Source organism: Catharus ustulatus, chromosome 1 (genome assembly GCF_009819885.2).
Source record: "Catharus ustulatus isolate bCatUst1 chromosome 1, bCatUst1.pri.v2, whole genome shotgun sequence".
In the NCBI taxonomy this organism is placed as follows: Eukaryota; Metazoa; Chordata; class Aves; order Passeriformes; family Turdidae; genus Catharus; species Catharus ustulatus.
In genome coordinates this window covers 17,777,346-17,802,113 of record NC_046221.1, presented here as the reverse complement: position 1 = coordinate 17,802,113, position 24,768 = coordinate 17,777,346, and the positions used below count along the sequence as shown (strand labels likewise).

The 24,768-nt window shown below is 36.0% G+C and overlaps 1 protein-coding gene across 5 annotated transcripts in view; it reads right to left on the bottom strand.

Moving 5' to 3' along the window:
• The window catches only part of ARHGAP21 (Rho GTPase activating protein 21), a 113,375-nt gene that overhangs the window by 33,198 nt on the left and 55,409 nt on the right, over positions 1 to 24,768 (bottom strand). For 4 of the 5 annotated variants that reach the window (XM_033054211.2, XM_033054221.2, XM_033054230.2 and 1 more), the window contains 3 exons: positions 16,025 to 16,117; positions 12,838 to 12,916; positions 7,528 to 7,582 (listed from right to left, as the gene is read on the bottom strand). In XM_033054211.2, coding sequence (XP_032910102.1) covers positions 7,528 to 7,582; positions 12,838 to 12,916; positions 16,025 to 16,117 — 227 coding nt within the window. Of the gene's footprint in view, positions 1 to 6; positions 441 to 7,527; positions 7,583 to 12,837; positions 12,917 to 16,024; positions 16,118 to 24,768 lie in introns of those variants that run through there. The other variant, XM_033054248.2, reaches the window with a different exon arrangement.

Sequence of the window (24,768 nt, the reverse complement as noted above, 5' to 3'; positions counted from 1 at the left end):
CTTCACCCTCCTTGTGAGCACGTCCATCTCAGGCTTTTATCTGCTCCTTATGTTTATCCTGTACCTTTACAGAAAGCAAAATACGTTAGTGCCATTTTGCCTTGGTGCATCCCTACAGCTGCCGGCAGAGAGCTCTGGCTCCGTGTGATGAGATTTCCCTTCCACTACAGCAACATAAGTGTCTCTCATTTCCCTGGGCTGCTACCATCCATCCCTGCTTCCTGGTGACGAAACAACGGCTTTATTATGCGTTTCAAACAGCACGCCCCTTCCTCACATATAGCCAAACATGACCATGAACTGTCAGCTGACTGCAGCTGCTTTCACGCTGTACGTGAGGGCTGAAAATCAGAGGAATGATGCTGCAGAAATGCTCTCCTCATGTGATTTGTAATTTTTTTTCCTCCACTCATAGTAAAAATCAGGACAGGCTTCCACTGACACATTTAATGGGGGGAAGCAACATGAAGAAAAACATTTCTCTAAACCTTTCAATAAATGGCTGTTTAAGATTGTGATGAATTAAATAAAGAAATCAAAGAATTAAATAAAGAAATTATGAAGAATTAAATTTAAAAATTGGAAGAGATGCTGAAGACTGAAAAACCAGACTAAGCGAGATCACTCTGGCATGCAAGACAAAACCCATCATATACTGCCCCCTAATCAGAAAATAATTATCAACTTATACAGCTGATAAAACAGATGATATCCCATCTTCTCCAGGATGTAATGCACACATTACACCAACAGAAAACACCCCATTTATGTTTTCATAAAACATTCCCCCTGACAAACAATGCTTCATTGACTTTGACAGCAGGAAGGCTAAATTCCAAAGTTGGTATGATCTGATTGTAGCTCAAGACTACAAGTAAGGATAAAAATCAGTCCTCAGTTCTTGACAAAATTTATCACAGCTATTAAAACACCACCTTCAGAAGACAGCATTCCCAAGGGGTCCAAAATGAGATCAGCTAGGTTTTCTCCTCCCAAAAACAGATATGTTTCCATGATTGTATACCATATATTCAGACATATACACTGCCAGGTCTGTGAAGACAGTTACTGGAAAGCGCATTTCTCCTCTCAATCTCATTTCACCCACTACCCAAGAAAGCACTGAAACAAAGCAGCACACACTACCAAGAAAGAGAAAGTTTATAGACAGGACCGTGATATTTCCACAGAGTATTAGATATCTTTGTTTCATAACTCTGATTAAGGGCCTACAGAAAATAATGCAAATTACAAAGAAAAAGATGGATCTGTCCTGCAAATGTCACACTGAGGGATGCATTATTAGCTTTTTTAATAATGAAATATTTTAACTGCCTTAAGCACAAAGTGATGAGATTTTTAGAAGAGGTTTAGAGACTAAGAAATGTGAAATATACCAATGTATTTATTAGTTCATACATTGTTTTGATATTTAACATATTTTTCATCCACACAAAATACAGCTTGAATATTACTCTCTCTTTAGTTTCTTTAATAATAAATCATGTGGAAAATGGTACCTTAATCTCTAAGTAATTGCAACAGGATATGTTCATAAAAATGTTATTAGGGTATGGCTGGATTTCAAGTGTTTACAGTCTTAAAACAAAAGCTAAATCAACCAAACAAAAAAAGGCTTGCAACTTAGAGAACAAAAATATTTTTTTAATATCCAGATTAGTGATGCTCCTGATTCAGACACCAACCAAGCCATTTCGATTTCCAGAACTGGATACTCAGCAGTTATTCAGAAGTTCCAACATGATCCAAAAATTAGTCTAGATGTTTAATGAGCTCTTTTTCACCTTCTCAAAACAACGACAGTTTTCAAAGACTACCATACAAATGCAGCAATTTAGAGTGACATTAACCGCTCTGATGGATAACAGCTCTGCCACAATTACTAGAAGAAAATTGCTGTTCTTACAGTAAGAACTCAGCATGTTTCTAGTTACTGGGTACCATTTCTTCCCACCTTGAAATCTGGTTTTGTTTGCACCAAGTTTACAAACTCCTATGGTAAAGGATTAATTTCTTACTGTGAATTCATACAACCATTAAAGTTTTAACTCCTAAGGTATATATTCACGCCATATGATAGGCAAGAGACATTTTAAGCAAATAAACTATTTTTCAAGGTATTTAATTAACCATCTAAAATTTAGTGGCCCCCTTTTACCCCCTTGATTTTACACTATCAGATGTTAGAACAGTAGCAGCCAAATGCATGAGGATTCCTGTGGGAAAGAATCACAGTGAAACCCTGTACTTTGAAGAGCTCAAACCACCATATGCTACACCAATTAGCCCAAATCCATGGAAACGTGCATCACTGAGGATGGGTGTGCTTCACTACAGGATGAATACCAACACCGATTTCAACAGAACTATTCACTAAATGGGTGATAAGTATTTTGATGAATCAGAAGCTAACATGCCCAACTCCTTGCAAGACTGAGCTTAAGGCATTCTTCTTTCCTTCTCCAACCAGTCTGGTTTAAGGTTTTATTTCTTCACTACTAAATTGTTCTCTTCCCCGGTCTTAGTCTCACAGTTATCATGAGTATGCAAACTGCACACCAGAGAAGGTTTACAGCTCTCTTAAAAGGAAACACTTTCTAGTTACATTTTTTTCTGGCAAGAATGTAATACTGCTCAAGTGCTTTCATTTGATGCTGAGACAACCAAACACTACAGTCAGATAATGTTATTTGAAAAAACAACCAAAAAATGCATACCCTTCCTAAAGGCAGTGCATTTTTAGTGTACAAAATTTAATGCCTTAGGCCAAATAAATTTTATTTCCAAATACAAGCTGTATAAGAGACTGTCTTGCAAACTCCAAACTATGGTTAGGAGGTTGATGAAAATGGTATTTTCTAACATGCAGTGTTTGACAACAAAACTTAAGTCTCTTCTTCTAAGTCTATGTCTTCACACCACATCCTGTCTTCCACTGTACTTGCTGCCACAGCTTTAATATTAACCTCTGTACACATCAGTAACTGTCAGCACAGAATATGGAAGTAAAAAAAGTGTTCCAAGTCTCTGGACTCAATACAGCTACTTAGAAAATTCTCTCTATCCTTAAGGATACATTTCCTCATTTACATTATTTTTATTTTTGGGGGGGTGGGGGGTGGGGTGTCTTTTTTTTTTTTTTAAATTACACATGCACAACTGGCAATTTCAGGATACTACAAGGCCTTGAGAGTCACCACGTCACAAAAATTGCAAATTCAGAAATGATAATGCAGCAAACTCTGCTACACTACAGTACAAACCTCGCAATATACTAAAAATTTCCAGATCATCTGACCAAAAGAAGGAAAAACAAAAAAGAAAATCTGTGCTTCAGTTGACTTTTACTCATTTTCCTAGTCATTCTCATCTAGAATTTTTGTTCCCCTACTATCTATGAAAAGAGAAACATTTCAGTTACTGATCTGCAGCTTCACTGTTCTGTAATTCTGAGGAAAGATTAATTAACTAAATTTATCAAAAACATTGTAGTAAACAGCCCCCTTTTATTTTCACCTTTACCATTATTCCTAGAGAGCTCAGTAGCATCTTTCTGTAAATGAAACTGCAAAGTTCTTTCTGAAAGGCTAAGGCACATTTCAACAGATTTGGACACTAATAAAGTTTAATGGTGACAACATCTACGACCAGAAGTAACCTCTGACCTTTTGGAACAACCCCTGTAAGGAAATGGTTTTTTAGAAATTAAACTACTGAAGGTAGGCTAAAAGTTAGGTAAAATGAACTTCTGAGTGAGTGTGTAGTGAGAAAAGTGGTAGAAAATTAATGGTGAAAAAAAAGGACACCATACCTGTAGTATGTATGTTTGTATACAACATAATTATATACATCTACAAAATAGTATCTACATATATTTACCTGTAACCACACAGAATGATTAATATGCTACATTACAAATAACCTTCCAAACAAACAGCTCCAATGCAGATCATATTAAAGATACTGTTTTTAAAAGAGTGGTGTTTTCAAGTGCTTGGTACTAAGAAATTCAGCGACCTGTAGGCTGTATTCTTTTTTACACACACAAGGAACAATTAACAAATAAGTACATTCCAATGTGAAACATTCCCACAAAAATGGTCCAAAAATCCTGCATATGAAGGATGCACTGACATACAAATGTCAGACACAACAAAGCTTATTGACAGCACTCCTAATACAGCTCATCTGTAAACAGGCTTAGAAAACTCGATTTACTCTATGGAGCACCTTTACATTCAGTATTTTCTACATAGCACAAAAAGCTTCTGGAAAACTGGATGGTTGTCAAAATGTAAACAGTATTTTAGTGTTAAACTTATTATCCAAAGGCTGCAAAACAGCAATAACTTCATTGACAACACTTGAGAAAAATGAACTATTTGTAGTTGAACTAAATGCATCTTCCCATTTGCATTAAGTCAGCGGTACTAAAACCTATGAGAAGCCAAAATTCTGTCAAAAGAGGTTGAGAATGCTACAGAAATTGCTTATGGATACATCAAATTTGAAACACCAAGGATAACATGACAAAAATAATCCTCTTCTTCATAGTTTAGAAATGGTCCTTTACCTAGAAATGTTTAAAAATATTCTCTTGATAAATTTAAGTAAATTTATCATGAATTTGAGGAGAAGCATGAAAAAAACCCGACACATACGCAGCTGACAAGAGTTCCAGATTTTTTAATGGATATTGATGTTTTAAATATCCTTTTCCCCGTCCACAAAGTGTCATTTTCAACATCGCTCCAGTGAACAAATACAACTGACATTGGTTTCACTAATGGTAGGACTTCACACTAATTCCCTTCCAAGTAAGCACTGTTCACATGCCACAGAGGGCAATGGTCTGTGGACTGGACCACTTCATTGTTACTATTGATGAATGGATTTGAAGCCGTGTTTTCAGGAAATTCAATATACCAAGAGGTCCACAGACATATATGGATATTTCTGAAGACTAAACACTCAAGGTTTATAAATAGCAAACTAAGGATAGAAATAAGCAACTGTGTTTCTAGCCCTCAGTGATGAGCACATGGAATAGACTACCAAGTACTGTAAAATTTAGCACAATGAGCATCGTTCCTGACTATAATGAAACTATTCCATCCTCATTGCCCTAGATGCACCATTGATTAGCTCATACTACAATACCCAGTAGTGCTTGAAGCGTTGCTATCATGCCAGTATTTAACATCAGTTTACAATGAGTGACATTATTTGAAGACATTTACAATGACGTATGTCACAGAAAACAACTCAGTTATTTAATATTCTGCAATAGCTTACATAACACAACTTCAGCTGCAAATTTTTCCTCTATTATAATTCAGAGGAATTGCATAGATTCTTCATTTTACTGAAGTTACTGAGAATGTAATGCATCAAAAGACTGCAAATTATTTTAGAAATGCTAAAATCTTTCCTCCTGTGTGGTGGGCTAAAACAGACACAGTTACAGGCCACAACTGACAGACTGTTGTAAGATGCAATTCATTTTTATCATCAGTTTCTTCACAAGTTGCAGTTCAGTCATCAAAGACTGACACCTGGAAACATATATACTGAAGTGTTCTGTGACAGGACTGAATGAACAAACTGCTGTCAGAGGTCATTTCCAATAGGACCAAGTACATCCAGTGCTCAGCCTTATGGACACAGGAAACACCTGGGCCTCCATGGCTTTCCTCTGGAATATCCTCTGGAACTGGAAGCCCTCAAGAACAGCTCACTTTACATCCCAAACAAATGCATCTTAGCAAACAGCAGTGTAAAATCCTTCTGTAATCATGACCCAACCCAACAGTGAACAACTGAAGGAACTCACACAAGCTATAGGGTCAATGTAAAAGCATTTTTTACAAAATAATGTCTTCACCTGTCAAACCAAATTCTCCTTCTGTCTTCAACGGAGCAACCTCACATAGAAAATTCACAACTCTTACCATATCCTAAAACTCAGAAGGAACTTTTGTATAATGACACCTGAAGATTGTTCATATATCCAATTTTTTTCTAGAACTTCCACAGGCAGGTATTTTTTATCTTTTCTTTACCCTCAATCTCCTTAAGGAGAATGACCTTATTTTCTTTTTGTTAATATCCTTTCCTAACCCATAGTGACAACAATAATACTTTTTGTCCTCTTCCCCCATCTCACCTGTTGATATAACAAGTTACAGACAACAAATTATTTTTCATCTCTACTTCACCTGAAGTTTGCACTTTGTGTTTCATGGACAGATGATGCGCCTAAGACCTTTTCATCCAGACAAATACAAATGTTTAACTTTAAAACTACAAATCCTGCACTATCCAGATTCTTACATTATTATGGCTACAAGAGTTAGCCATAATAATGTAAGTTAACTCATAATAATGAGTTAAGTGCATATGGCATTCAGGTAATTTAAATGTTAGCATTTTATATTCACAGTTCCAATTTTAAAAAAAACCAAACCAAAAAAACCAACCACCAACAAACACCCCAACAGCTTTTCTCTCCCACTTATTCATGCAATCAAAACTCACACCCTGCCCCCAGCATTTTCTGTGTTCGATTATTGAAACATGTCTTCATCAAATGTTCTCAAAATACCACTTCTATTCTAATAATCTTGGCTTGTTGTCCTAGCTGGAGAGTTCCTGTATTAGCTTCTACCTTCACTTTAATGCAAAACGAAGTTTGTTGGTTTTTTTCTTTACCCATTAATTTGGTCTGTAATAATGGAAAACAGCCACTGAAACACACAGGGTTTTTCTTAACACAGTGGCATCTTACTACTTCTGTGTGGATGAGAAAATACACTTTTCCAGCTACTAACGAAAAGCTACCTTGCTTGTCATCTTCTTCTCTCCTCTGTTTCCAAGTAAAAATAAACTAGAGCATAACAATATACTAGGTGTTTTTTCATTCTTCACAACATGCACCTACATAGCATGTATTATTCAAGACTCTTTACAACTTAGAGACACTAAATGAGAGATGGATTATCTTCCTACACATGCAGGACCTGAATTAAAATCAAGAACAAATAGGCACTAGTGCAACAAAACACTTACAGCAGTCACAATTTAAAAATTTGGTAACAACCTTAGGCCCATTCATCACACTTAGTCCACTCACAATTAATGACTATTAACAAAGGTTTCATATGCTAGTTCTTGAACTCAAATTCTTTAGAACTGGACAGCCTAGTTAAAGGAAGTAATCTGATTCAAAAATTCTAACATAATGAAATTAATTCAAATTACAGTAAAACTATGAACAAGATGTATTTTTTAACATGCTAGAAATATCATGTGAATTCAGAACTCCCTATATTTGGATTCCTCTGAAATTTCAGGAATGGCAAGGAGCAGAAAAATATCTAAGAAGTTACAAAAAGACAAATATTAATTAATTACTTGCTGATAGCACAAGTCAAAGACTTTGTAACCAACAACAGAACATTTTTGTTTAGGTAATATACTCTCTGAACAGAAACTTCATAAACATACCAGTTGAAGGATGTCCTCATCTTTTGGCATAACACTAAGTTCCAATACGCTGTCACTGAAAGAAACAAAAAAAAAAAAAAAAAATCACAGGTGAACTTTCAGAGAGTTTAAATTCTTATTACAAAGATTTACTTCCATAGATGAAAACTGTTCAAAATCTCCAACACTCAGCTATTATGACAAACACATGACACAACAAAAGTAAACACTGATTTCCACTAGAATCTCAGGAAGTAAGAGTAGAACAGAAATCAGACTGAGCCAGTTGATTGAGCCAACACACTGGTTTGTGCAGTTTTATTTCCTTTTTTTTCTTCCTTGACTCCTGAGGTACACTACTTGTTTGGAGCTTCTTGGACTAAACAACATGACAAATCTGTGAATAAAATCTAAAGCTTTCCTCTTTCTTAAATTTAAAACTAGTCTCTTAGTAATCTTCAAAATTGCTGTGGTGACATCATAATCACCACATCACATAAAAAGAGGAGCAATAACAAGTCAAGTACTGACCTACAGCTTTCCACTCCAATCATCTCCTAGCAGAACCAACTTAAACAGTCATTCACATGACATCTGAAATATGGATGAAAAATGCTTGCTATTTGTAAGTACTGCATTCATCAGTCTGAGCTGCTGAAACCAAAAACAGTAGCAGCACAAAAATCCAGAAATCCGAATAGTTCAATCAGTGTGACGCAAACACAAGCAAAATCAGGACACCAAATGTACAGTGTACCAGCTACCCATTGAATTCAAAAACAGTGAAATGCACAGTTGGCATCTACTAGAAATAAGGTATTTTTGTAAGCAAGAAAGAAGCATATGCTTGTAACAGTGGATACAGAATAGATGAATTTATTATCTCATCTGTGATAATGGAATAATCTGTTCACATTCATTAAATGTGAAGTGGAACAGGTACAGAGAAGAGCTACAAAAGACTACTGTACAGTCTATTATAACGAGGCCAAAAACCAAAATGAAATTACTGTGACCATTACTTAAAAATCTCCCATGTCAGAACTAAAAGAGGATATTTCAAAAAACCTGACCAGTATCAGCATAAGAAAAAAAGGCATACAACCTAACAGGGTATCTCAGGAATCAGTTCATCTGTACTGGTTGGTACAGTGCACTAGGTCAGGAAAGACAAAACCAGCTCAAAGCCCAACTACAGGGCACGCTGATCAGCCTGTGAGAGCACTGAGAAGGACCTCAGTTTAGTTCTGCAGAAAAGAAAGTGATCATCTCAAAATGTAATGTGTGATTTATTATGCTTTCTTATATGAAAAAGTTTCTATTTTGTGGTTCCTTCTCCATTTTCTAGCAACCACAGACATAAGGCTGAATTCCAAAATAGCAGAGTAAAGGTATTTGGTTTCACAATCTCTTTAAACCATTACTCATCTTGGAAAAGAGCGTTCTCCAAGCAGCATAAAACTTACTTCAGTCTTAAAACTGAAGACAGCAGTGATTTCAGCTTTTTTTTTTTTCTTAAGTCCACATACATCTAGGTAAAAGCAAACCTCCACATGCCTCGTGAAGATTATTTTAAAATACTGAATTATAAGAAACAAGGGAGTATTGACTTCATGTGCACTTACAATAGCATTTCCTATATTGACTGAATGCATAAACAACTTGAGGCATTTTTAACAAAGTGTTCAGATTTCAGTTCTACACATGGATAGCATGTATATATAAATCATATCAGGTAACTGCTTACTTGCAAGACAAAGACTTTAGATGTCAAAAATACGATAGCATCGGTCCTCTTGAAGTATTTTTTATATATAGAAATATAATCTGACACAGAATAAATGACACTCAAGTATTTTGCATGTTTCCCCTCCTCCCCCTTTTTAAGAAAGTGATTAAATCCATTTACACAATTAACATACCTTTAGAAGACATTCAGAAGACTAAAGAGTTCCATTCAGAAACAATGTTTTACACATAATTCAAATAACTACTGAACTATTCTATTTCTGTTTGCCTGAAGAATCTTTTGGAGACAATTTGGATATTCTTACTTTATATTTTGTGACATGCTCTCAGGATGTTTTTTAATTCTCATATCAGAAAAAAATGTATTAAGGAAGACTTCTGTACTTTATTGTACAATAGAATTATGAACTAGAAAGTGTTAGTAAGCAGAAAGTGACAGTCTACACAGGAGCTCTAGACACAGTACTCAAAACTTTCAGATATTTATCATTCAAATTACTTTAAAATTCAAATGTCTTGATTCCAAGTCATCAGACTAAAGCACCAATCATAAAGACTATAATAGTGCATTATTTTGTATTAATTAAACAAATTCAGTAGCTAAACTCTGTACATTTCTGAGTAACCCAAACACTTTCAAGAACAGTATGAAAAGAGAAACAAGCAGAATTAGCCAATAATTCAAATTCCTCAGTTTAAGAAAAAAGGTGGGGGGAAGTGAAGTTGCAAATTAGAATCTGTTTCTTCTTTTATTTGGAATCGTAAATAATTTACAGTATTTATGTTAGCAATCAACATATCTCCAAGCTGGTTATATATGTAAACAGATAAGAATAAATTCTTAATGGACCAAACAAGCAACTGTTGGCAAAAAGCGGGAAACAGAGTTAAAAGTATAGTCATGATTAATCTTACAGGACTGTAGTTAATTGTAGCAACTCTTCTGAGGTGCGCCTTTCATCTCCCAGAGGAAATAATCAGTGTTAACTTTAGTTTTGCTTCCTCCAAGCAGAGGAAAATAGAAAACATTCTAGACACAGCTGGGAACAGTATAGAGCATGGCTGAATTACATCCCATCTTCAAGTCCCACTGGAAGATACGGGTATCATTTCATCTAAAGCAGCTAAATTCTGATGTCTGCAGCATTATATAATGAAGACATGCAGCTAAAATCGAAGAACTTTTTAGAAAAATAATAAACAGCTATAGAAGTGGAGCCATAGAAGTAATCTAAAAAAAATCTGCCAGCCTGCGCTGAGTTTTATAGCAAACAGCTGAACAGTGAGCAATGGGGAAGCCCTCTCTTTGGAGAGAATTAAATGTGTTGTAACCTTAAGAACTTCTCTGAAGTTGAGTAAAATGACAAAAGAATAAGCATTTCTACTCCTCAATATGTTTGAATGAGTAATTAAAAATAATAAAAGTACAGCAATCAAAATGCCTAGAAAACCAACATACAGCATATTAACACTATGAAGGAAACTCTTTTGTCATAAAAAAATTGCAGCTGACAACTCAGCCTTTCGAAAGTCCTTTCAGCAAGCTGCCTTCACAAGGCCAAATAAAGAAGCCAAGGTGTGCTTGATGCAGCATCAGCTACAAAACACAGCAAAAACTGTCACTGGGAGCTTTTAATGTGAAGAATGTAAGTATATTCAAAAGTGAATTTGTGCAAGGCCAACCTGTCAAAAAGTACTAAATCAAGCAATGAAGATAAAACCTGTGGTTTAGCAACTTCCTGAACCAAGGATTTACAGAAAGTGGGCTAATATCTGACCACTAAATATTTCTGACCACTCTATATTTCCATTGTTTTCATGGACTTCAAAGAAATCTTTACTGGGTATTACCATAGAGGATAATGGCATGTGCTCTTGGTAATGCAATAGCAACTTGCACCACAATGCAATTTTATTTGCCATGAAATGGCAGTGTAGGAAGTTAAAAACTTATGTTCACACCAAACTGCCCTGAGCTCCAAAATCCTGTTTTCAAGGAAAGAATAAGAGACAGCTGATTCGATGAAGTATGCCCCTGATGTGGAGTATGAGCATTCTGTATTGGATCAGAATTAATATTTATCTTTTTATCCTAAGAGGTTCAACTGTAGACTTCCTGACGGTTGTATATGCTGTATAAAATGCTCAAGGACACACATGACCTTTTGTTGCAGTCTTCTGTAATGTACACATCTGGCTTGAGAAAACAAACTGTTCTCTCCTAACAAACAATGGCATCCCTTCATCCTCCCTACCCTCATGGAAATCAGGGGACAGATGCAGCAGTGTGCTACACCCTTCCCGGCTGCTCCAGATAATCACTGACAAGGCCTTGTTCAGGTGTGCCCAGTTTATCCACAGTGGGCAGGGATTCAGTTCTACTGAATAGTCCACTACCTACACTCACTGAAAATAAACTCGATTCACAGGCACACCTAGAGGTAACAATCACTGACATACAGGCCACTCAAAGATGTGACTGATCCCTTTTTTGGATTAAGAGAGTTAATTGACTGATCTACACAGTTGGGCATACACTATATCTTGTACAATAGTGCTGCTTATAAAAATCCAAAATAAAGAAACAATGCATGGCTAGTGTTATGTCCAGTTAAGGAAATAAAGCCCATCTGTCCAGCTCTTGTACAGACAGCATTAATAACAGAAAACACATTTCAATCCACCTTGTCCGTCACATCTCTGAATAGTTTTGCTGTTTATAAAAAATCAGAACAAACGTCCAAAACAAAACCATAGAGACACAAACCACCTGTAACATACACATTTTGAACAAAATCTTGAATAAAAACATCACTGAAATACAAGATCAATCAGATTTTTCCTTCTTTGAACAGTAAGCATAGCTAAGTTTTAACACGTGACAAGCCACTAAAAATAAGACACATGAGATGTACTTCAAAAACATCCTTTCATGCTGATGATAATACATTTTTTTGCGACGTAACTCAGTACTATACTGGAAACTTGTTGTTATAGAACAGAAATTGACTCCAAGAAAACTGTAAAAATGGAGGCAGACATGAGACATGAAAGAGTATCTAGACTCATGCACAGAAATGATTTCACAAGTGCTTGTGAGTTGCAGGAGCAGTAAATTTTAGTATTTTCTCAACTCTGAGCAAGGTTCATAATTTGCTGTAAAACAGAGGAAAGCAAAGACTTGCTGCAGATATTCTGCAGGTGAGCACTAGCATAATTTTTTTCCTTCACCAGATATGCTGTTTTCTAGTTCTTAGATCTCATAGCAAGCTGGATCTTCTTTTCCAACTGACACATATATGTATACCTAATCTGTCCACTTCCACATCAAACTTCCTCTGTAACACTTGGTGTTATTTGCTAACAAGGGACAAGTACCGAAAATAAAAGGACTGTGGTACAATCCAGCACACCTGTTCTCAAACTTTTCTTGGTAATCAGCAAATATATGAAAAAAAGAATAAAACAGTGTGTACTAATGAAAATTTAATAATATGATGACTTTTCAAAGCTCCCATAAGTGGTCATTTCATGCTCAGTATACAAGAAGTGTGGCACATAATGATTACACTATTATCTTACCTGTTCTGTATTAAAGCAATGACTTGAGAATATGTCTTCCCAATAACACTTTCTCCATTGACTTTTATAATTCTGTCACCTGGAGAGGGAAAAGTTATAACTGAAATTAGTTTGTCTAGATGCTTTTTAAATATTTTTTGTTTTGTAATTCTATACCTAACAATAATCAAGAATACCCACATGTTAAATTCAAGGTTAGTCTTCTGCAAAAATAAAAAATTATTTCTCCAACTATTTTGTTACACCTTCCTCATTAAGAGTTTCACATACTCTCACAAATTTTCAAATACATTGTGTAGAGCTATTTTTAGCCTGTGATGAGAAACCTGTTCTTTTTGACCAAATGACCATTAAGACATCTCTGATGAGAAGAGCAGAAAGGTATCTCAGATTTCCTACTGAAGAGAAAATGGTCTGAAGAATTACAGGTAGGGAGCTTCAAAAAAGGTACTGGATGAAGAAGAGCTGAAAAAAAGGACCTGTGCAAAGTGAGGCCAAAGGAATGGCTTTTTCAACACTGCTTTAGAAACTGAAAGCCCTTTTTGTTTTTCTGGCATGATCAAAACAAAGCAAGTAAAAAGCTGCTCACTCTGACTACTCAGCCTGTTATGGGGACAACAACATGGGGACAAGCTTTAAATGCTTGTGCTCTGAGGAGGTTTCCCAGACAGACCCCATGGATTAACGAACACCACAGATCTGACTTTTTAATTTTGTCTGCACACATAAAGTAAACATCATGCCAATAAATTGGTGCGATATTTTCAACTTTACAGAAGTTTACCTATTTCCCTTCATCCACTGGTTACCATCTTTCTTCTTGCCTGAAAGAACTCTTGAGTTTTGTCTCCTGCTTCCCAAGCAATGAATGAAAGCTTGATGGCAACAAGCTCTGAACCCTGTCCTGGCTAGGTCATACTGCAAAAGTTGCCCAGAACACATCAGATCCTACTCTGGGACTTCAGCTGGCTCTCTTCCCGGTTGTTTAAGAACAGCCTGTAATGTGGGCTACATTGCCACAGATCTTTACTTAGTATTCCCACTAAAAACTATAATTAGGAATATTAAGAGTAGGTCATATAATTTTATCTGTACTTGTGCAGCTTTTATTTTTCACAGAAGCAGACTAGATTACACACAGCTGTGACACGAGTCTACTTGAAATATGCATGCCATGGATCTGCCAAAGTATCTGATGGGGACACAGTGCAGAGCTGGTTACATAAATGACATGAGCACAGACACCTCTGCAAGTACAACTTTGTTCTGTTTCAGATACATAGGAAGGGCAAGCCAGAGCCTGTAGTGCAAAAAAGGCTACAGAAACATGAAGGCTTTTTCTAACAGCTCTCCATCAGTCTGATAGCCTGCTATGTATTTTGCTCAAAGTACAAATTAATCAGAATGCCCTTTCCACACACATTTTAGTTCTTTATATTTAGAAAAATGACAGTAGAAGATCAAGACATGGGAAATACAGATCTGCTTTGGCTGTTAGTATTTCAATATTTCTAATATTTATGAACTCCCAGATATGTTATTTTTTAATGAAATGCCTTAAAGGCTTAATATAGGAGAAGTATTACCTTTCTACCTCTAACAAACATGATTTTACAGGAGTATTCAAAAATACTTCAGAATTGACTGTCTTATATTTAAGATACCTTTCTCTATTGCTCAAATTTGCAAGAGTATTTCAAGTTTTCTGGTGAGAAGCAGTCAAGTAAGCTCCTGAAATGGAGCTCATTTATCATGGGTGATGAAACATACATTGAAACTTTCAGTATTACAAAGGACCCTGCAGTAGTGAAACAAGAATTGACATAACTTCCTAAACTCATATGGAATAGTCAAATATTTTCATTTTTGTGACCATGAAACACATGGGGAAAAAAAGGGAAAATTTTTTCCATCAAGAAAAGAAAAATACAGTTGATTCTGCAAAATAAGAAATGTATACAGTGTCTGCATGAGAGGTTAAGCAATCTAACTGGCTGATTATTCCTGAGTGTTTTATAATACCAAGACAGAGATATAGTAATATATCTCACCCTAAAATTAATAAAAAATAAATAATGGCATGACCTAATTAGATGTAACTGTTATAAGCAGCATGTTTAAGAAGAATATTCCAGTTATTAAAAGTGTCTTCCCTCAATTTATTTTCTGCTCTTTATTCTGGGCTCCTAAAAAACCTCTTGTATAACTAAAAATATAATATTCTCCACAGATTTCATCTCTCTCAATTTGGCAGACACTGAACAGAGCAGAAATTAACATGGTTCCTCTGTACAAATTCAACATATGCTGCATTTTATCAAGCCAAAACATCTTTATATAATAGCAGTCAAATTTTGCCAAAGTAGCCCTTCTCTAAATAACTATCTGAAGAGGAGTTAAAAAAAAAAACAAACAACAAAACCCTTATTGTGTACAAGTAGGATCTAGAACTGTTTTTAAATTGATCAACCTAGAAACTTGGTATTTCTTTAGGAAGAACATACAAAACTTACTCTATTCCAGTCAATTTGAGGTACATAACTCTTTTAAAAAATATATCAACATCCAACTATTGAGACAAACACAAGCTTTTCATAGAATAGAAATTTTGCCATATTTTTAAGAAACTTGTGTTCACAGTGGCATCCATGTATGTATGTAACTTTATCACCTGTAAGATTTTGTACTCTAATACAGCTTTTTTCTTCTTTCAGCACTTAAGTAAAGGTATGACACAGTTCAAAAAAACCTCCATGTTTTCTGGTCTCCAGTTTGATCAAACGAGCAAATGATCAGAATTTTGTAAGAATACAGATAGAGATTTGGACTGCTCCTATTTGATTTAAATGAGGTAGAATAGGAAAATTTTATTTAATGTACAAAGACCTGAATGCTTTCAAGTTATCAATTTGTCCCAAACCAAAGTAATAGGAGCTTACAGGTATTATTTTCCCTTTTTTGCCTTTTCTTCATGTATTTTATTACTCTCTTTAGGACAAAAAAATCAAAAAGACTAAGACTTTAATGCCTTAATAAGCAAAACAGTGCTTTCAAGGTGATAAACACTGGACAACTTAAAGGCTTCTAAAGGAAAAAATGCAGCTTAAATGAAAGACAGAACTATGTAGCAGCAACTTAAATCATATGCATTTTACATCATGTACATAAACACGCTATGGAACAGTACCTGTGCACAGCCCAGCTTCAAAAGCAGGTCCACCCTCTTTAACTTGTTTAACAAATATGGTATCCATTGGCTCCAGTCTATTTCTTTGTTTTCCTGAGAAAGAAAGAATATCCCTTAATAGCATTTCATTACAATGAATTACAACGTTTTCACTTTCAAAATATCTCACGATGCAATCCTGCTGCTTTCATAGACACATACAAAGAAATAGTAATGTAATGGAAATTGAGAAATAAAATTTTTAAATCTTCCCTTAGAAGGAAAAAACATAACATTGATTTACAGTTCTCATGGACCACAAAAATTATTTCCAACAGTGTTTTTCAGAAACTTCAAGATGCAGTCTAAAGTTTTCTTGAAGATTTATCAAGGTTCAAAAATAACTTTACAATTCAAATTATATGTACAGCATATGTCTGCATACGCTGTACATATCTGTATATACACAATTTCAAGTTATTCCACAGTAGTCAGAAACCATGTACGGCTGTATTTTCTTGCTTTCTCAAGACACACTTTCTATACTTTTAGAAACACAGGTACCTTCTGGTTTTACATGCCTGTCACCAAAGCTAAGTAATTCTTTAGGTAGCCACAGTCCTGAAAATCAATATAGGAAGGTGTGTATGTGTTCAGCAAAACAAACAAAAACACAAAGAAATCCTCCAAGGTTATACAGTAGGCTAAAATACAGCGTTGCTGTCCTGCATTTGCACACAGCTGGAGTAAGCCATTTTACAGCATCTACACAGCTTCACTCATGGAATTATTATGCCAGTGAAGTTAACAAACCAAAGTGAAGGCCCCCCCCAAAAAAAACCCCCAAATATTCAACACCTCCACAAATAAAACCACCCAGAAATAATGGAAAATAAATAAATAAATCCATCCATAATAGCCCTGCATGGTCACAGAACCAGTGGTAGAACCAGAAAGGGTACAGCCAGGTACACACAGCCAAAGTGCCAGAGCTGGCTTTGATAGCCTTGGTCACTCCCAACTCCTGGCTCCAGCTGCTATCCCTGCTGTACACTCTCATCAAAGAAGTGCCACCTTTGGAGGTTATGTGATGAGCTAGCCCAGCGAACTGACACAGCACAAAAATAGGTTGGGTCTGTGTTCCAGTTCAGCAGGAATCCCCAAAAAGTAGAGAGAGAGAGAGAAGTTTAAACTGCAGGAAAAGAAGGAAGAGCATGAGAGAATAAAGGAATTGCTTAAAACTGGCATTGCTGATGAAAGAAGCTCCTTAAAACTGGCGTTAACAAGTTCTAACCATTTCGGAAATGACTGACCTTAGATTTAGGCACAAATGGACCTGCTTTTGGAAGCACTTTCCCCACAGCTTTAAATGTCCACCTAAAATGTTTAACAAATCACACTAGTATTTATTGAATGTAAGGTGCCCCCTTAACGTCTTTATTTAGTTCAGTTTCCATGTGGGCAAAGTTCATTTGAAAAACTTTAATAAACTGCACAAAACCAGATCACTGTCTGACTCTGATTCACATTTTTCAGATCCTAGTTGTAGCCTAATGCCTTTATTGTGCAGATCCTCAGTGTCCTGCCATTTTACCATAAAACAAAATGGTTCACTCTTATGGCTTTAAATGGCCTTCTCAAAAATAGTTCCAGAGTGGGAGCAAATAATCAAAAAGTTTATTTGACAGAATCAGATAAAGACTATATATAAAGCAACTGAATTACAAATCAAGAAACTCAGCTGGCAGCTCAGTCCCCAAATACTTCAAATTTGATTAGTGGGATACAGCTACAAGACATACAAAATGCTCTTTGTGAGCCAAAGTTAATATCTGTCATTTTTAATCTGCAGATTTAAATAGACACTGAACATATGATGGGTCTTGTCCTTTAAAGAGTCAGTAACATTTCAGCAAGTTTAGAGAAGCTCCAAGATTAATCTACCCAGATGCCATGAACAAAAGGTTGCTTCAATCTCTTACAAGAATGAAGTTAAATGACCTTTTATAGGACCACCAAACATCTTTCCCACTGCTGCCACTTATCTTTTACTGAAGACACATACATTTCCAAAAGTGGCAAGAAAAATAAAAATAATACAGCTCCCATGGCACATTTAATTTATCCCACCCCAGCTTCCTTTATATAATACTCTTACAAAAAAATGTTAGTGGCCTACTGCTAGTTTGTTTAACATTCAAGTGCTGCTTTATGCCTTGTCCATGCCTGAACATGCAAAATCAAGAGGTCAGGCAGGTAAAGTTACTCCCATTCAGCATGCAACACAGAACTCCTTTAACACACCTCCCACTTCTGAGTAAGAGGGGAAACCTGTCACAATTTATGGAGACTAGAGACTGCAGGTTTCCCTGACATCTGACTTCTGACCTGCCTGTCAGCTACTCCGAGACATTATGGGCACTCACTTCACATTTCCACCGCTATTTTATCAATCAATTCAGAAAGCTAATTGCACATTAAACTTGGCTCTTTGTCTTACTTCGGAAGGAGGCTATACTAAACAGTCATTCTCACTTCCTAAAAAAGGTCAACCACCACACTAAAAATCGATTTAGGGGCAAAAAATCAGGATAAAAGGTTCAAAATGCTGATTACATTTGCACGTTCATTTTACAGCTCAGCACTATCCAAATACAAGAGGAAACAAGAAGAAATCTTAGAACTCTCCAGTTCTGGTAGATAAATACATGCTCTTCATTTCTCCTTGATTTTCTAAGTATTTGGATACAAACCAAATCTTTTTTAATCAGCAACATATAAATGAACTTCCGTGAATATATAATCTCAAAAATGTACATTTATACTTCGAGTTTGAAACTCAAGCAAAGCTAAGCAGTATTTTTTGACAGTAGAAGCCAACAGCATTTTCTTCAGATCAGCTGAGAGGAATAAATCTTGAAGATGTGCACTCAATCATCACAGAAATAAACCTCAAGTAAAATGGATTATCTAATAACTCACCTTGTCTCTCAAAATTTAACATTCACTACACTGATTTAATTATGCCTAAATCTCCATATGGTCCTGTCTGCACCCAATTATCAGGCAAAAAAGCAAGATGCCGTCTAGAAACGAGAGCTTAAACTTCCCTCCTCCTAAACAGCACAATCTAGAACAGAACATCACAGCCAAGTGTTTTACACTAAGGTCTCCAGCTCTGCACCACCCACTGCCAGGATTCACGAATTTTGTTTCTAATATTTAAAATTCCATTTTTTGGAGCATGTCAGCAATTCCTGACAAGGTGATATAACAAAGAATAGTAAAAGCACCTCAGACCTCCAGTTTGTAAGTCATATAAGCCTTATTCGTGCTTTTCCAGTGTTCACTACTGCATGTGATTTTGCCTTCTGCCTTCTCCAAACTTTTGTGAACAAAATAACATACTTCGTAATTATCACTGAGCATTACATTACAGGTTACCAGCAAATAAAACAATTTCTTCCAAATCTTCTGCAAATGAAAAGCAAGACATCATGCACACACAAAGGACAAAGTGTGAGCTGCCAGTAACACATTCTCATATGCAAGGAAACAGCAGACAAAAAGCACAACTTCTATAAAAAGAACTTCGTTTGTACTTCATTCCACCTTAAGTGTAGCTATAGAGAGAGAGATGCAGTCTTACATTAGAGTAATTAAAATAAAGCAAATAAAGTTGATAAGTACCCAACTCAGTTGATCAGAAACTGAAAAGCCCATCAAGTTGTCCTTTCCTGTATCAGTTTTGCAAGCATATGAAAATTTCCAGCATGAGTAAATGGTCACCAGTCAGTATAAATTCAAAGGCAAGTTTTTTCCAGGCAGTAGTGTAGTTTTGCGAACTGAACAACTAAAACACTCCTTGCAGTGCATCATCCCTTCAGTGATGTTATGCAAATGAAAATACAACTTTAGAGTAAGCAAACTGTGCCTGAACTTTTAATTTTGAGATTCAGCATCATCAGAAACAAGGAAATAAAAATAAATCTCCCAAGTATATAGAAGGCTCAAGAAAAACATTCATTGGCATAAAAAAGATAGTAAGGAATCAGGAGAGTCTTAAAAATAAGGTCCTTAGTCTAGACAACCAAAGTTAAGAAAAAGTAGTCTGAAGAAACACAAACACTTATAAATCAAATGCCAGACAACTATAGAAAACCAATTTATTGCAACAAGGTTTTTCTGAGCCAATATGTTTTCCATAATTCTATGCAAATCTTCTAATTAATCAGAGACTGTTTCCTATAATAACCACGAAGATCACAGTAAAATCTACAAACTAAGATTAGTATCTTAACTTTTGTTCAAATAACTGCAAACTAAAGACTTTACTCATAACACCTATCATGGAATCATTTTTGATCTAAACTTTATACTCCCTGGATCTATGAGCTATGACTTCAAACCAATAATGCCTTCACAGTCTGACAGGAGAAAGCAAGTCTCCCATTGCAAAGTTACAAGGAAGCTTTCCTGACAAATGTTTAAGAGGCCACAAGTGGCAGAGGGGAATATGTTGCACTAGCAGTCACCATATTTACAAAATAACAGAATTCAAAAATGTTCTCCTTGATAAAAGGGAATATTAAAAAAAAATACTACTACTTTTGAACAGAAGAGTAGAATTAACACTAAGCAACATTTAAAAGTGACTTACATCTGGGGGGTGATATTCAGGAAAGCTTCTCCTAACTCCCCCAAACCTGACATAGAAATTGATTTTATCTAGGTGCCAATTCCAGCTTAATCCCCTCAAAATCTAGTTTGAATCTAGCTGCTACAAGGAATATAACTAGTATTGTATCAAATGCAGTAACCATGACTCAGTTTTCAAACTACTCTCTGCAGACCAGACAGTATTACTGCTCTATGATTCACCTGGAAAACAAAATGACGTGGCAGAAGTTATGCTATCAAATCTACCAACAACACCACAACATAGCAACAAGCACTTATTTCTCTGAAGTCATTAACCTTTTGATACAAAACACAGATTAAAATATCTGAGTCATAAAGACTACGAAAAGGACAACCTTTATATTCTGAATAGGAAAGGAAAAAAGAAAAAAAAAGAAAACAAAAATCTCATGCCAAAGTGGTATTGCTGACAAAGCTCTTCCTTTGTTTTTGACCTGCAGAGCACAAACCAGCATGTGATGGGACACAATATAGGACATACTTTCTTTAAAAGTCTCTCCAAGCTAGCCACTGCTTAAAAACATGCAATTTCTCTTCTTCCCCAAGCGAAGAAAAAAAATCATCAGCTCAAGACAGCTGAACTGTGCTTAGAAATCTTCATAACACAGGGATTCAATGAAGTCTACAGAGGTTAGTAAAATAACTTTTTGTGTAACTTTTTTACTCTCAGCCCTATGCTCAGCAGATAGCAAAGGATGACTTTCATGTCTACATTTAAGAAACCAGCTCCGTGAAACACCGCAAATGAGTCAATTAAGACAGGTTCTTACGTACATTTTTCTCTGATTCAAGGAGGAGGAACATTCCTCTTAATGTATGAAGATCTACAAATATGCTTTTGAGTATCCAAGACATTTGAGCTTCACTGGTTTAATAATGCTGAGTGGCACTGATTCTTGGGATGCCTTTCAGGCAAAGGGAAGGGAAATATATAACAATTCAAATTGATTACTCAATAAAACCCGTTAATCATTTCCCAAACTACTCAAAAAAGATTGCTCAAAGTACAACAAAACTTACATTTATTAACTGAGATTTCATTTCATTAAATATAAATCACAAACCTGTCAGGATTACATTTAACTGAGGGAGTCCAACTACAGATCATTCCATATATTATAATCTGCAAAGTGAATTTCATACATAAGTAAGCATTTCTCCACTAGCAATCCACTCTGGACAAGGAGCCCAAAGGTCCCAGTCCAGTCCCAAAAGAGCTTATTTCACCCACTGTGAAGTAAAAAGCAACTCAACTGAAAAACTAGCTGAAATACAAGCCAGGGATGAGCCTCTGGAAGAACATAAGTAAATTAGTGCTGTTGAGTCATTCAGCAGAGAAACATCTAGTATTCAACTCTCTAACACAGGAAAAATACATTCTTATTTCTCAGTGCTCATTTTGACATTTTGATTAGGCAACTCCAAAATGGTGATTTTTTTCTTTTGCTTACTTTTCTGTTAAACCATTTGACTAATACAACCTCAACCCCATCTACATGCCAAGGCAGCGGGGGAAGATGAGAAAATAATTTGGCAATGTTATGGAAAATATATAACACAGTTTCAGCTTAGCTGCAAACTCCCCAAAATTGTGTTTTCTCATTGCATTATTTGCCATTTCTATTACTTCATTCAATTCACTCAAATGAAAACTTTTCAAGTCTGAAATTTAATCTATGATTAGTCTAGAGGATTTACTACAGTCCTCAGATAAGCAAAGAGCAATACAATTTTTATCCATAGTAGCAAATCTATGGACTCTCCCTTAAAATCCCTGGAAATTACAGTTCATATTCTTATTCAAAGTCAAAGATGATTTGACCTCAACAGAAAGCACTGAGAAACGTTAGACATGAGCCAAGCTGGAAGACAAATCCAATAGACATTCTGAATGTATTACAAGGGAACAAGGAATCATCAGGCTCTGGTCTCAGTGCAAAACTAAGTGAGCCCTCTTTTAGCATTCTCAATATTTAGGTGTTAAAAAATGAACTTGGATCAGGAATCCACAAAAAAGGGCAATTTACTGTCCCACTATCCTGAAGCATTACTGTTACACACCTCTTGCCTTTTAGTCCTAATTCTACTATCATATACCTTGGATCATATCACTCCACCCATCTATGATCTTTCCAAATATTTGCTTTCACATTCATCCTCTTGCTCTTATCTACCTTGTTCCCATCATTACAGGCACAATATGTTTATTTCATAACAGACTGAGCTGATAGACCATGATGTTAAAAACCATGGGATTAAATTAAATCCTGGGAGAAAACAAACTACAGAAATCAACAGTCTGTTAAAAGAAATTAAATATTAAAAACTCCAGCCCTTATGTAAGCAGCAGTAATGCAGGAAAAAAAGCTTTTCCTGAATTTTTTTCACCCTTCTCTCAAAGATTCTACCCTGTCAAAGCAGACTTGCACAGAGCTGAAGGAAGCCAGGTAATAAATTACAGCTATTTAACATAGACAATTGAAGGGTAGAAACTTTTGTACATACTTACGCACATTAAAAAAAAAAAGCCTGGTAATAAAGTTTAATGTTCTAGCCTTCTCATTAACAAAATGAAATCATTAACAAGCGCATACTGGGCTTCTATAGAAAAATACACCAAATAATATACCTAAGTTGACTTCTATGGGAAAAGGAGCTCCTAGTCGCTACAGGTACTTCTAAATAGAGATAGAAATAGAGATAAAAGTATAAAAAGCAAGAATATCACACTAAAAAAACCAAAGATACTGGATAATAATGATACTAGATTCCCAGGTACTGTGTTAGACACAAAATAGCTTAGTTCTATTGAAAGAGAAAACTTCTTCCAGTCTATTTCTTTATGTCTATCACTGTTCACGTCAATCACAATCACCAAGCCAAACCTTTTTAAAGGAGAACATGTTTTAGGACAATATAAAAGAAACTATCTTCATATGTACAAAACCTGTATTGAAAGACAAAATGGTAATAATACTAAATGTACAATCAAATAGTATGAAGTTTTCCTCCAGCTTCACTTATCACATGTTGACAGTGCAAGTTTTTAGTAAGAATGCTGGATTTTTAATAGGTAGGTATTTTTCAGTCTGGCTCCAAATATTCCTAGTATACTGTTCTGGAAGACTTCTATCCATCTGTGAGATACCACTTAAATAAATAACTGAGTATTGAAACAGGGCAACTCCAGAAAACAGGAAGGATGGCAAACCGATGGCAAGTCATCCCAAAACACACAAAATATATACTCCAAGGGGTATTTATATTTCAGGGGGTAATAACTCCAAGAAATACATAATACAGGCTGGTCAGTATAACAGATTCTCTGGAGAGCAGTAAAGGTTTACAGAAGTTTCCAATCAGAGACCAAAGAATCCACTGCAGAGAATCTGTATCTTCTGATAAAATGCACCTGCTTAAAAAAGTATTTCTATGATTGGCTTAAGCAACAATCGAGAGCAAAAACAGGAAAAGAACTGAAAAATTTAAAATAATAACTACAAAATATCTATGGTAAATCTGTTGTTATGCCCTTTCAGCAGGTAACAGGGGTTAGTCTCCCACAAGAAGCAGCATGAGCATATCTGAAGCCTCCACCACTAGCCTGAAGAAAGCCTTGGCTACTTCCATGAGAGGGCAGCAGCAGACACCCACCAAAACACTGCCCAAAAATCCTGACCACAGGCTCTAAGCCAGCTCTCCATCCACCCCAAGCCAGAGCTCCATGCATCCCCGCTGCTATCACAACTGGACCACAAAGGCAACTCAACTCCACGATCTCCCAACCTGGTCTTCCCAAGTGCCTCTACCCACTGCAGCACCCTGACCCTCTCCTGTGAGATATCCCACCACCCCTCTGTGTGTGCAGGGGCTTCAGCAAGCTCCTGAAAAAGGCATGAGAGCTCCATTGTCCTGCAGGCTCTCTCTTGTTCATGTGCATGAACACAGCTGAGGTGGTCCTCTTCTGTCCCCTGTTATTGTCCATGAGGTGTCTCCTGTTCACAGCATCCTAACCCCTTTGCCTGACAATCCAACCTCGCTTTTGGGCCATCATCTTCCTCTGG